Raw genomic sequence first — 12,205 nt, 5'->3', positions numbered from 1 at the left:
TGGTCACAAAAGAACCCAAAACAGCATCTAAAGAACTGCAGGCCTCACTTGCCTCAGTTAAAGTCAGTGTTCATGACTCAACCATAAGAAAGAAACTGGGCAAAAATGGCATCCATGGAAGAGTTTCAAGGTGAAAACCACTGCTGACCAAAAAGAACACAAAGCCTCATCTCACAACATCTTGATGATCCCCAAGACTTTTAGGAAAATATTCTGTGGATTGATGAGACAAAAGTTGAACTCTTTTGGAAGGTTTGAGTCCCATATATCTGGTGTAAACTAACACGGCATTTCATAAAAAGAACATCATAACAACATTCAAACATGGTGGTGTTAGTGTGATGGTCTGGGGCTGCTTTGCTGCTTCAGGATTCGGACGACTTGCTGTAATGGATGGAATGAACCATGAATTCTGGTCTCTAGTAGAAAATCCTGAAGAACAATGTCCAGTCATCAGTTTGTGACCTGAAGCTCAAGCACACTTGGGATATGTAGCAATAAAATGAGTAGAAGCACACCAGCAAGCCCACCTCTGAATGGCTCAAAAAACAAAATGAAGGTTTTGGAGTGGCCCGGTCAAAGTCCGGACTTAACTCAGATTGAAATGCTTTGGCATGACCTTAAACAGGCTGTTCATGCTCAAAAACGCTTCAATGTGGCTGGATTAAAACAAGAGTGGGCCAAAATATCTTCACAGTGATGTGAGAGACTTATTGGCAGTTACTGGGGCAATTATTTTTTTCACATAGGGCCAGGTAAATCTGAACGACTTTCTTCCTTTAATAAATGAAATAATTTTAAAACTGCATTTTGTATTTACCCAGGCTAATATTAAAATTTGTTTGATGATCTGAAACGTGTGACAAATCTACAAAACACTAAGAACTCCAGACGGTGTTTAGTTGTATTTGTGCAGTAAAAGGGTGTTGGTTAGTCAAACATCCCAGAGACAAACTGAAGAGGACACTAGTTAAGTATGACACACTGGTATGCGCCACACCCTAAAACAAGACATTCCAGGAGGTAGCTGCTGGTTTAAATCTGTGCTGTCTAGTTGACCCACTCCTTTTAATTACCATGAAAAGCTTCTCAAACACTGGCTTTAGTCAGAAACCAAATGGCCTGGAAACACCACTCAAGAAGCAATATATATATATATATATATATATATATATATATATATAGTCAAAAATCAGAAATTGATCTGCAGCATTCTGTATAGATTTGCCCAATCAATATTTGTAGCAAGTTTCAGAAGATTCAGCCAATAAAAAAAGGGAGAAGTAGTCATTGACGTTAAATATGATTGTACTGTTTAAAATCAAATTTTTTTTAAAAAAATCGTAAAACATTGAAAATAAAAAAAATGAAAATAAAAATTGAAGCATTTTGTAGAGCTTTGCACATTGAATACTCATATCAAGTTTCAAAAGTGTTGGCCTTGGAATAAGTGAGGGGTATGGATTAAAGGTAAACAATGAAACTCATGATAAAGAGTCAAAAATCGAAAATCCATCTCCCTGTTTTGTAGAGCCTTACCCACAGAGTATGCGCAAAAACCAGAAGACTTCAAATATAAACGACGGAGCAAAAAGTTGACAGATGATGGACGCTGGGGGGCCCGCTGACTGCCGTGTGTCGTCAAAAGCAGAGCTAAAAAAAGTTGGGGATGAGAACTGCATAAGTTCAAGTGATCTTTACACTTGAATAGTTTGGTACCCCCTTTTTCATTTACCTCCTCAAGAACGCACATTTTGTATACAATGTTATTTTGCCCATAAATAACACTTTAATACATTTCAAAATCTGACAGATTTAACAAAAAAAAAAAAAAAGACTTCAATGTGAAAGTGCATGGAGTTGAACTGACACTAATTAAAGCTAAGATTGAGAAATATGTAAATGAGGTTAAAAAAAAAGATCTAGAATAAGCGCTGAAATGTGATCGACATTCCTGAGTGAGCTGACATTCAAAATGATCTATAATCACTCATTTAATCATTTTCTTTCCTTTCTTGAAAAGTCATCTTCCAATTGAGAAGTCAGATTTTATTTTAGTCACTATATTTTCACATAGATGAGCCCAGAAAGGTTCAAAGTATGTCAGATTTGATGAATACATTAAGACTTTTGCAGATAAAACAGTTCAGATTTTTGACAAACACTGTTTTCAAGTTATGATTATGCATAGTTACAGATCAATTAAATAAGTGCGTAAGTGACCAAACCAGGCCGTAAGAACCACAGGAAGAAGGTTCATGTAACACACCTTTGCTTGGCAGTTGACAACCCAAATGCAGACAGCTAACTTTAAATGCATTTAATCAAGACACTTTAATGTTACACAGTTGCCTCAGTAATGATGACATGCACATTAACCAAATGCCTGCTCACGACACAGCTCTCCATTTAGTCAGGGGTGTACACACAGGTGGGTGAAAAAGATTTTCTGGTTGACTTCAGTATCTGACTCAAAGCAGAGTTTTACATTCCACCCTTACACTAGCCTCCTTATGTTGTGCTGTTGTTGGTATTGACTCATTCAACCTTAGAACCCTGAATGGTAAATTCTATATACAGAGTCAATACTGAGAGTATTTTTTTTGCTAACCCATCTCCAGTGATAAAATAACATCCAAGGCTTCGGAGCAAGTCCTTTGGGGGATTTTGTGGGTGGGGGCAATAGATCTGTATTATCGATTAACTGTTCTCCAAACATTTATTCAGTTTTTGTACATCCTCAGATGCTGACTTTACTCTTCATGAGACTCATATGAGCAGGCCGAGGCCTCTTTCATGAGCATTCATCTAGCCGTTCAGTCTCTGAGTAACCACCTCCCTGTACATGATAGAGATATACACAAAGAGAAGTAGGATTACAAAGAAATCGTCCATGAATCCCAGAAGACCAAAGAGCGCTTCAGGGAGAATGTCGAGCGGAGAGGCCAGGTAAGTGATTGCCCCAATCAGGCAGAGAAGAATTCGAATCCTGAACATCCAAAAGAGGCCACCTACAGTAAACATCTCTCTAAAGGCGTGACGAAGCAGGGTGGGCACATCCCGCAACCTGTCCATAAACTGAGGGAAACCACAGAAACAGAAAAACAGCAATTTTTTAGTAAATTACACAAGTTTATCTAGTTTGTCTACTTGCATTTCTACTCATCAAGAGTGCGGCAGAATTCAGATTTTCTGATGAATGCTAGTGATTATGGAAAGCACAGCAGCTGTACTAGCAGCATCATCAGATTCTATTTCAAGTGTTTTTCTTTGCCAACTTAAAAGCAGTTGCATAGATTATTATGAAAATGAGGTGTGATAACATAGTTCCATCATTTCTCTCATAAAAGTTAAAAACATAACAGATTTAAATTTGATTGATGTCCTTCATTAAGGTAGTATCTTACCAGCCATTTTGTGCAAGGACCACTATTTTTAAAAATAGTCCCTTGCATATCTGCCATTTTATGATAGACCTCACACTTTACTTTTATATCAAGATTAATCACTGTTGAAGAAAGATGGGTTTCACAGTATGACCCATAGAGAAGATAAGGCGTTTTATAGTGGAAAAGTTCAGTGTCTCAGACTGAAGGAGATGCATGAGGTCAGGAAGCATGACCAGGTGCATGAATGTTTATATATAAACATGAATTTTCCCCCAAGGATCAGACTAAAAACACACAGTTCCTCCGTCACATCCTGTGGCACCTGAAAGCAGCATTTTAGCAAACCATCTGAACATAATGAAAATGCAGGACTTTTCTGTCCACATGAACACATTCTAACTCCCTATTTGCTTTACTTGCCAGATTTGATACCCTGCTCCTTTGTTCTCTTCCTCACAATGAAATTCAAGTTAAAGGGTCACCATTTTGACACACTGTAGATCACAGATCCTCGAGCAGAAGTGATGAGAACATAACTTACTTGGATTTATCTAAATAATGGCAGTAGCGCGGCTAGAGGTACAGTGTCCCTGTAAAGTGGTGGTATAGCTAGTGGATAAAGGAAGACCAGCCAAATTTAAATCCGGTACGGTTTCATTTTTATTTTATTTTAATTTTTTTTAATATAACCAAAAACCCCAGGTGTAAATAAATATACTCACAGATCTTGGCTGGCCAGAGAACCTACGGTTGTAATCGTTGATGTCTCTTAATATAAGCTGAGGTTCAGCCTCCCCATCCTGCACCCTCTGAGGACCAGCGTGCTCATGGAATAGTGGAAAAAGCAACGTTACCTGAAAAGGGGAGAGAAAAAAAAAAAAATTTAAGAACAGACGTGGCTCTTTTAGCTGGCCAAAGTACCATGGTACTATCTGCTAAACACATAATGTGGTTTCGAACAAGTTACTGTTCTGAATTTACTTCTTAAGCAGCGCTGTACTAAACCCACTGAATGAAGTTACAGCAGTGCTAACTGTGTCACATTGTCAAAGGAATTTGCTTGCACTCAGATGGTTATGCACAAAATGTATAAATGTTTTTTTTTCTCCTGTCTCTTAACATTAAATTTTTAATTTATTGGCTGTTATAAATGGAGATATCAATAGATCACCAAACAGCTAATTGGCAAACAATATCAGCCGGGCAATATTATAAATCAGTTGGGCGTCGACATACATATACAGCAGTACATGCGAGGTCACATAGGTCACTGACTGACACATCACTTACCACACTTAAACACTCATTTCCAACAACTGTGACAGTAGGTAACAGCAAAGAAAGCAAAACTGACTGATGGTAGTGTGGTGCATTCACAGATATGCATACAGAAAAGCTGGCAGTATTTCATGGCTGCAGCCAGGTCTTACAAACAGCAGCTGTCACTGTCCCAATTTTGGGAATCCCCATGTGCAAATGGCCCATTATATGGTAAGAAATGCTAACAGCTACCTGCAGGTCTGGTACAGAACAATGATAATAAGCTCAGGATGACCATTCAACAAGTTGTAAGAGTCTCACCATTTGTCTGCAGATGGGGCAGTTAATAGCTCCCAGCCAGGTGCCATACCTCCAATAGGCTATGATGCAGGAGCCTGTGCAAGGATACGGAAGATGGGACATTAGTGCAACTAAGGTACACACACACAGAAAAAAACAAAACAAAAATGTATTAACTAATTTTAAGATGTGAAAAAGAAATTATGCGCTTTCTCTCCTTCTTACACTTTGTTTTTAGAGTGCATTGCTGAAATCTGTACAATAATCTCACCACAGAAAAGGTGTCCACAATTGGTTTCCACAGGCAGAACAGCCTGCTGCAAACATACAGGGCACGACATGTCGGTGTAATACTGCTGCCTCGCTTCGGCCTGAGGATTTTCATCCTGAAAAAATTAAATAGGAAGCATACAAATCAAAAACTTGATGAAAGTTCAGTACATTTGTTCTAACTGTGCAATTTTGAAATATATCTCCCCAGTGGAAAATAGAAATAAAAAACAGTCAATGATCCAATTATCCCATTTACTACCTGCAAAAGAAGATTTAGGTAAAATTCTTCTAAAGTTACATTTATTTATAGCAGTCCTTTTGCAATTTCCTGTGGTGACTTGGCAATTTAAACATTTTCAGTTCCTTCCTTTAGTCTTTTACGATTTTCTAGAGCCAAAACTAATTATGGTTTTTAATTTCACAGATAGAAATGTCATTTTAGATCTTGCTTTATTAAGATAAAACACGTTAAATACAAACAAAATAAGTCATACATTGACCCAGAAAGGCTGGAGCTGCATTTTGTCTCCTTACCTGCTCCGTCTGGAGCTGTTGTCGGACGGCTCGAACGTGCTCCTGATTCTCGGGATGAATATTTTGCTGCTCTTGCCTGTAAAAATCAAAAGATGATTTGGTAATCAGCTGTTTGTCAGTTTAAACTGTGAAACATGTCACTGGCACATAGTGTGACACTGCAAAGCAAAGACAGTGAGCAAAGTTTTAATGCACTGCATAAAATCCAGTGAACACACCTTCTTCCTCATGTATAGCTGAAACATGCAACATTCTTCTGTTCATATACAAACAGATAAAAACAAGAATATAGCAAAAATGGACACAGGATGAGAATTGGGAATGCTACTACACATGCAATCCCAGTGAAAAGGGTTACATGAAGAGGATGTGGGACCTATGGACTCTTCGACACCAAACATCCAGACTGACTAATAGCTCAGTGTTCCAACATCTGCAAGAAGTAACTGCTGTCACAACAGTGATTCTTGAGATTCTTGGCCATAAGATAAAGGAGCAGTACCCTCCATGGAAAAGAAGACTAGAGGTTAAGATCAAGGCAGCATGGAGGGAAGTTAGCCAGTTAGTTGCAGAAAGGTGTGATGAAGAAAGGGGTGCCTAAGAAGTACAACAGGCTGTCCATACCTGAGGCCTTAAAGACTGCCAAGCAAAGACTCACAGCCTTGGCTAACCACCTGAAGAGGTATACCAGAGACATAGAAGCCAGGAGACGAAACCAGATATTCTTCACTGAACCATCCAAGGTGTACTCTTAGTGGCAGGGGAACAATATGAGAGCACCCCCACCAAAGCTGGAGATGGAGCAATACTGGAAGAACATATGGGAGAAGGATGCAATACACAACGCCAATGTTCAGTGTCTAGTGGATCTAAGAGCAGGCCACAACAAACTCCCTGAACAGGATCCAGCAACCATCACAGTGGCAGACATCCAAGAAAGGGTCTCAAATATAAAGAGTTGGACAGCACCTGGCCCTGACATGATACAAAGCTACTGGCTGAAGAAGCTAACTGCACTCCATGAGCACCTAGCAGCACAAATGAGCTCAAGGACCCCCAGAAGGAACCAGTCCCATCCAACTACCAGCCAATAACCTGCCTCAGCACAACATGGACGCTCCTGTCAGGCATCATAGCAGCTAAGATGAACAGACACATGGCATAATACATGAACAGGGCCCAGAGGGGAATTGGTAGCAGAGGAGCAAAACACCAGCTACTGGTAGATAGAGCAGTCACTACTCAAGACTGGAAGACCAGACTGACCAACGTGTGCACTGCCTGGATTGACTACAGGAAAGCCGATGACTCAATGCCTCACACATGGATCCTGGAATGCCTAGAACTGCACAAGTCACTATCAAGTGCAGGATTTACCAAGGAGATGGTCTGTCCCCACTGTTATTCTGCATAGACCTGAACCCCCTCAGCTAGACCATTACCAAGACTGGATACCGACTACGCAATGGAGCAAATATATACATATATATCAGCATATTTATGTGTCATAAACTTTGTGCACCGCGTGAGGGGGTATAACTGTAATTTTGTCATGCTTGCATAATGACAATAAAAAGTCTTGATTGTTGATGGCCTGTTTTAACAATTTAAACAACACACTTCAGTCACCAACAGAAGAAAACGACACTGCACAGGATGGATGTGAAAGTAAACTACTGGTACAAGTATCTCTTGAATTTTGTGCAGTTCCCCCTCTTTTTAGACAATCCAAAGTTTATGATATTTCTTTAAAAAAAAAAAAAAAAATCAGTCTGACATTATCGCTTACCTGCACAGGAGAGTGAGGAGGCCTGCAAGGAAGGCGACACTCAGTGCCACCACAAATAAGACCTGGTTGCTGACGCCTTCAATGAGAGTGTCCTCATCTTGGATCAAGTAATCCAAGTCCCCATGCTGGCCGTCCTCCATCACCCACACTCATAGCCTGTAACTCTGGAAAACAAAGAAGGAAAAAAACATGTTACATTGTTAGCAGAGGCTATATCATTCGGTAGAGTATGAGGGTCCCACTAATGTTCTCCCACGTAATTTCAAAACAAGGTGTTTTTTAAACCTTTATTTATTTTACCAGGTAAAACGTTTGAGAACCAGTTCTCATTTACAAACATGACCTGGGGTTCGCGGGCAGTGGCTTCTTACCGCCGGGCACAGCAAACGTTACAAAACTAGGTTAGCGACAGTTTATGTCCAGCATACAAACCTACTTATCGCTGCATAAAGTATCGGTATTATCAGCTAGCAACGCCCGCTTTAACGCTCCTCGCGCTAGTTGCCAAGTTTAGCATTAGCATAGATTAGCGTTTAACACGTTAATGAGAACAGCTGCTGTTCATTACCACAGTCCCTTTGGCAGCTCCTCCGCCATAGCAGCGAGCCCTGTAGTGACTTATCACCAGTGAAAGTAGCCGAAGAGTATGACACAAGAGCACAACGAAGCTAAAACTGTTTACGTAACGTGCAAAGTAATTTGAAACGTTTTGCAAGACGAAGCGTGATTAAAAACCTCACCTGCCAATGCGAAGTCCACCTCCACTCGGTAAGCTTTCTCTGAAAGCTTCACACGTCAGCTCCATCCACTCTATCGAGACATTTTTACCTCCAACTATGGCAAATTTTTAGAGACTCGGTCAAATCAAGAGATCGGCAGCAATCACTTATGAGCCGTTGATCTAGTTTGGTATGTCATTGATGCTGTTTCAGTTTGTATCTACTTCCTCGTTTTCTTATTCTTTTAGGGGTATACAGGCTAGAAACCACACTGATAAATTGCTGCCCTCTACTGTTTGTTATTATTAATTAATTAATTAATTTTAAAAAATAATTTAAAAAAATAGACAGTGATTTGTACTTTATCTCATCAGCTCATTTCGTTTGTGTCCAGTTATCCAGGCAGAGTAATTTCGGCAAGGGTTTAACAGTTTAGGAAAATCGTTTTCTTTAACTGACTTGTTCATGATATACGTATATTCAGGCTTCATTGACGGATTTTCTTAAAATACTCCTTCAAATAGTGTATTACGCTCATATATTTCTTATTATATCACATAACAGTATAAACGAATCCATGCGATGATTTATAAGTCACACTTTGACCAGTAGGTGGCAGAAGTCTGTAGGTGTTTCTTAAAGAAGAAGCAGAAGAAGAAACACCAGTGGGAATGAATTTTACGAGCACTATTACAAAGCTACTTTTGACGACAAAAGGGGTTCAGTTTTACCACAGCTCCTTTTAATTGAGGCAAAATGCCTCGTTATGCACAGCTAGTGATGGGTCCTGCGGGTAGCGGTAAGGTAGGTTGTCAGCCATTCAGTTAAATGTGTTGTAATACCTTGTTGTGCTAATGCTAAGGCATGAGGTTATGTCGTGTCTAAGCACAGACTGTATCTGCCGTTTGTTTACTGGGGGTTCATTTCCATTTCAGAGTACCTACTGCTCCACCATGGTCCAGCATTTAGAGGCCTTAAACCGTTCAGTTCAGGTGGTCAATTTGGACCCAGCAGCTGAGCACTTTGATTACCCTGTCATGGCAGGTGAATACAGCATGGTTTTAGTTTATATTACCCAGAACTGTGGCTAGAAGGGCGGGGGATACAATTAACTTTGATAATTGTTTTAAAGTAAGTTCTAATTCTTTAATACAATATATGACTTATTTTACACGACGTACATGCCAACCTTTTTATGTTTCGGTGCCTTCAGACATCCGTGAGCTCATTCAGGTAGATGATGTGATGGAGGACGATTCTCTAAGATTTGGCCCTAACGGAGGTTTGGTTTTCTGCATGGAGTACTTTGCCAATAACTTTGACTGGCTGGAAGAAAGCCTGGGTCACGTGGAAGATGACTACATATTTTTTGACTGCCCAGGTAAATGTTCTAAACAAGGCACCCTAAATCCAGCCCTGCACTGGTTTCAGCATGTGACAGTTCTCTTTGTGCTAGGGTGTGGATGGCTGCTGTTCTTTGTCAGTTTTGTTTACATCACTAAAATAGATTTACACTTACAGCCACTTTATTAGGTACACCATCTTACCATCAGAACTGCCTCAATTCTTCATTGGATAGATTCAACAAGGTGCTAGACATGTTCATCTGAGATTTTGGTCCATATTGACATGACAGCATCACACAGTTGCTGCAGATTTGTTGGTTGCACATCCATAATGTGACTCAACCATTCCACCACATTCCAAAGGTGCACTATTTGATCAAGATCTGGTGAGTTTGAGTACAGTGAATGAGATTATTTGAGCTTTGTGGCATGGCATGTTATATTGAAACAGCTATCAGGAGATGGGTACACTGGTCATAAAAGGCATAGACAAAGTCAGCAGTCAGGTAGGCTGTGGGTTTTTAATGATGCTCGGTTGGTACTAAGGGACCCAAAGTGTGCCAAGAAAATGCCCCCCACACCATTATACCACCACCACAGGCCTGACCTGCCTGGATTAAGGTGGGATTGATCCATGTATGGCAGTTGGTTTGGTCTTATACTGCTGTAGCCCATCAAGGTTCAGCAGGTTGTGCATTCAGAGATGCTCTTCTGCATACCTTGGTTGTAATGAGTGGTTATTTGAGTTATTGCTGCTTTTGTCTCGGCTCAAAGCAGTCTGGCAATTCAAAACAGAATTTCCACACAGAGAACTGGATATTTTCTTTTTTTGGACCATTCTCTGTAAACACTAGAGATGGTTGTGTGAGGAAAAAATCCCAGTAGATCAGCAGTTTCTGAAACACTCAGACCAGCCATCAATAGCCATGCCACATTCAAAGTCATTTCAATCACCTTTCTTCCCCATTCTTGTGCTCAATTTGAACTTGCGTAGGTTGTCTTGACCCTACATGCTTCAGTGTATTGAGTTGTTGCCATGTGATAGGCTGATAGGAGATTTGCCACAAACAAGCAGTTCAACAGGTGTATCTAATGAAGTGGCTGGCGAGTGTATGTTGTTTCATTCTAGTTTTGGAACAAGGTGTGTTTTCTGTGGGAAAATGTTTGTCCGTGTGTGCCTCATACAACTACCCTGACACATGGCTTCTTTTTTACAGGGCAGATTGAGTTATACACACACCTCCCTGTAATGAAGCAGCTGGTGGAGCAGCTCCAGCAATGGGAGTTTCGGGTTTGTGGAGTCTTTCTGGTTGACTCACAGTTCATGGTGGAGTCTTTTAAGGTAACAATCTCACAGTTCCTTCCTCTGAGAGATATGTTCTCTCTCTCTTCTAAACACGCTTCATTTCTGTACCAACATGCATGTATTGTGGTAATGACAGCACACTTAAATGACTGCACATCTTTTACTTGTTTCTAACTGTAGTTTATCTCCGGAGTCATGGCCGCTCTGAGTGCAATGGTCTCATTGGAGATTCCTCAAATAAACATCATGACAAAAATGGACCTGCTTAGCCCGAAAGCCAAGAAGGAGATTGAGAAGTAAGTTTCATACGAATATAATACAACAGTGTTAAATTCACATGAAACCTACAGCAGTAATTCCCCTTAATGCATGCACTAAGACTAGATTCAAGGAAGTTACCGTGACTGTGCAGTGTTTGAAGTTTTCTTACTGAATGGAGTGTTTGGACTTAAGTTTTCATGTTATTCAGAACCTGGACATTTTTATGTTTTCATTTTTCATAAGGTACCTGGACCCAGACATGTACTCAATGATGCAAGACAGCTCCAACACAATCAGAAGCAAAAAGTTCCAGAAGCTAACCAAAGCTATTTGTGGACTTGTAAGTAAAGGTCTTGATTTGGTTCGTCATCAGGTTTAAGACTAGATTCACAATTTTATTTATTTATTAAATTATTATTTTTTAATGAGTCTCTCTGTTTGTGTGTCTAGATCGATGACTACAGTATGGTAAGATTCCTCCCTTTTGACCGCACTGATGAAGAAGGTATTAACATAGTACTGCAACACATTGACTTATCAATACAGTACGGAGAGGACCTGGAGTTCAAGGAGCCAAAGGTGAAGAAACAACACAACCCCCTCCTGAAACTAAGCGTAACTTAAAATATAATGTGATGTAGTTATATAGCTTTTCATGATCATGTTTTTTGTTTTTTTTTCTATACTTTCTTTTCCTACAGGAGGTTGAGGAAGAGCCTGCTAACCTAAATTATGATGAGATTTTTCAAGACAAAGCGAACAGCTGAGGGGCACTGTGGCTGTGCTGCAAAAGCAGATTTTGTGTAATGAGGCTGGCAGAGGAGCTCAATCGGACTGTTCAGTATATCTGTATGGATACTTAGAAATGGACATGTGAAGAAGAGTGTGGATGTCATAAATAATTTGTCATGTATTTTAAAGTTTTCTTTTGTTTCTTTTGATGAATGAAGAAATAGAAAACTCATGTTTTAATATTTTAACATAGTGGTTTAAGGCATTTAGACGTTTAAGAGTTATTAAAAATATTG

The 12,205-nt window shown here is 39.8% G+C and overlaps 2 protein-coding genes across 8 annotated transcripts; one reads left to right on the top strand and one right to left on the bottom strand.

Moving 5' to 3' along the window:
* Positions 1 to 1,836: 1,836 nt before the first annotated feature.
* rnf170 (ring finger protein 170) lies at positions 1,837 to 8,425 on the bottom strand. Of its 5 annotated transcripts, none has more exons than XM_030742209.1 (7): positions 8,114 to 8,228; positions 7,546 to 7,709; positions 5,757 to 5,832; positions 5,221 to 5,335; positions 4,971 to 5,044; positions 4,112 to 4,243; positions 1,837 to 3,078 (listed from the first exon to the last, which is right to left on the bottom strand). In XM_030742209.1, the coding sequence occupies exons 2-7, from the start codon at positions 7,683 to 7,685 to the stop codon at positions 2,809 to 2,811; spliced, it is 807 nt and encodes a 268-aa protein (XP_030598069.1). In that variant the 5' UTR covers positions 7,686 to 7,709; positions 8,114 to 8,228; the 3' UTR covers positions 1,837 to 2,808. The 5 variants fall into 5 exon arrangements, with proteins under 5 accessions (XP_030598069.1, XP_030598070.1, XP_030598066.1 ...); XM_030742210.1 differs by lacking the exon at positions 8,114 to 8,228 and adding an exon at positions 7,978 to 8,046; XM_030742206.1 differs by lacking the exon at positions 8,114 to 8,228 and adding an exon at positions 7,846 to 7,987.
* gpn3 (GPN-loop GTPase 3) lies at positions 8,169 to 12,198 on the top strand. Of its 3 annotated transcripts, none has more exons than XM_030742203.1 (8): positions 8,169 to 8,313; positions 9,200 to 9,308; positions 9,478 to 9,645; positions 10,828 to 10,952; positions 11,097 to 11,212; positions 11,421 to 11,517; positions 11,628 to 11,756; positions 11,879 to 12,198. In XM_030742203.1, exons 2-8 carry the CDS (start codon positions 9,218 to 9,220, stop codon positions 11,942 to 11,944), a joined length of 792 nt encoding a protein of 263 aa, XP_030598063.1. In that variant the 5' UTR covers positions 8,169 to 8,313; positions 9,200 to 9,217; the 3' UTR covers positions 11,945 to 12,198. The 3 variants fall into 3 exon arrangements, with proteins under 3 accessions (XP_030598063.1, XP_030598064.1, XP_030598062.1); XM_030742204.1 differs by lacking the exon at positions 8,169 to 8,313 and adding an exon at positions 8,317 to 8,454; XM_030742202.1 differs by lacking the exon at positions 8,169 to 8,313 and adding an exon at positions 8,877 to 9,068.
* The last annotated feature ends 7 nt before the right edge of the window (positions 12,199 to 12,205 follow it).

The sequence above is a fragment of the Archocentrus centrarchus genome, chromosome 12 (assembly GCF_007364275.1).
Source record: "Archocentrus centrarchus isolate MPI-CPG fArcCen1 chromosome 12, fArcCen1, whole genome shotgun sequence".
Taxonomy (NCBI): Eukaryota; Metazoa; Chordata; class Actinopteri; order Cichliformes; family Cichlidae; genus Archocentrus; species Archocentrus centrarchus.
The sequence above is the reverse complement of the archived record's forward strand: the minus strand, read 5'-3'. Positions and strand labels throughout refer to the sequence as shown.

Excerpts from the sequence above, each read along its gene's own strand:
- rnf170 (XM_030742205.1), bottom strand. The coding sequence starts at position 7,685 with ATGGAGGACGGCCAGCATGGGGACTTGGATTACTTGATCCAAGATGAG. Across the intron at positions 5,336-5,756 it reads AACAGCTCCAGACGGAGCAG|GATGAAAATCCTCAGGCCGA; the intron begins GTAAGGAGACAA and ends TAATTTTTTCAG. Across the intron at positions 5,045-5,220 it reads TTGTGGACACCTTTTCTGTG|GCTCCTGCATCATAGCCTAT; the intron begins GTGAGATTATTG and ends ATCCTTGCACAG.
- gpn3 (XM_030742202.1), top strand. The coding sequence starts at position 9,021 with ATGCCTCGTTATGCACAGCTAGTGATGGGTCCTGCGGGTAGCGGTAAG. Across the intron at positions 9,646-10,827 it reads CATATTTTTTGACTGCCCAG|GGCAGATTGAGTTATACACA; the intron begins GTAAATGTTCTA and ends TCTTTTTTACAG. Across the intron at positions 11,518-11,627 it reads CCAAAGCTATTTGTGGACTT|ATCGATGACTACAGTATGGT; the intron begins GTAAGTAAAGGT and ends TTGTGTGTCTAG.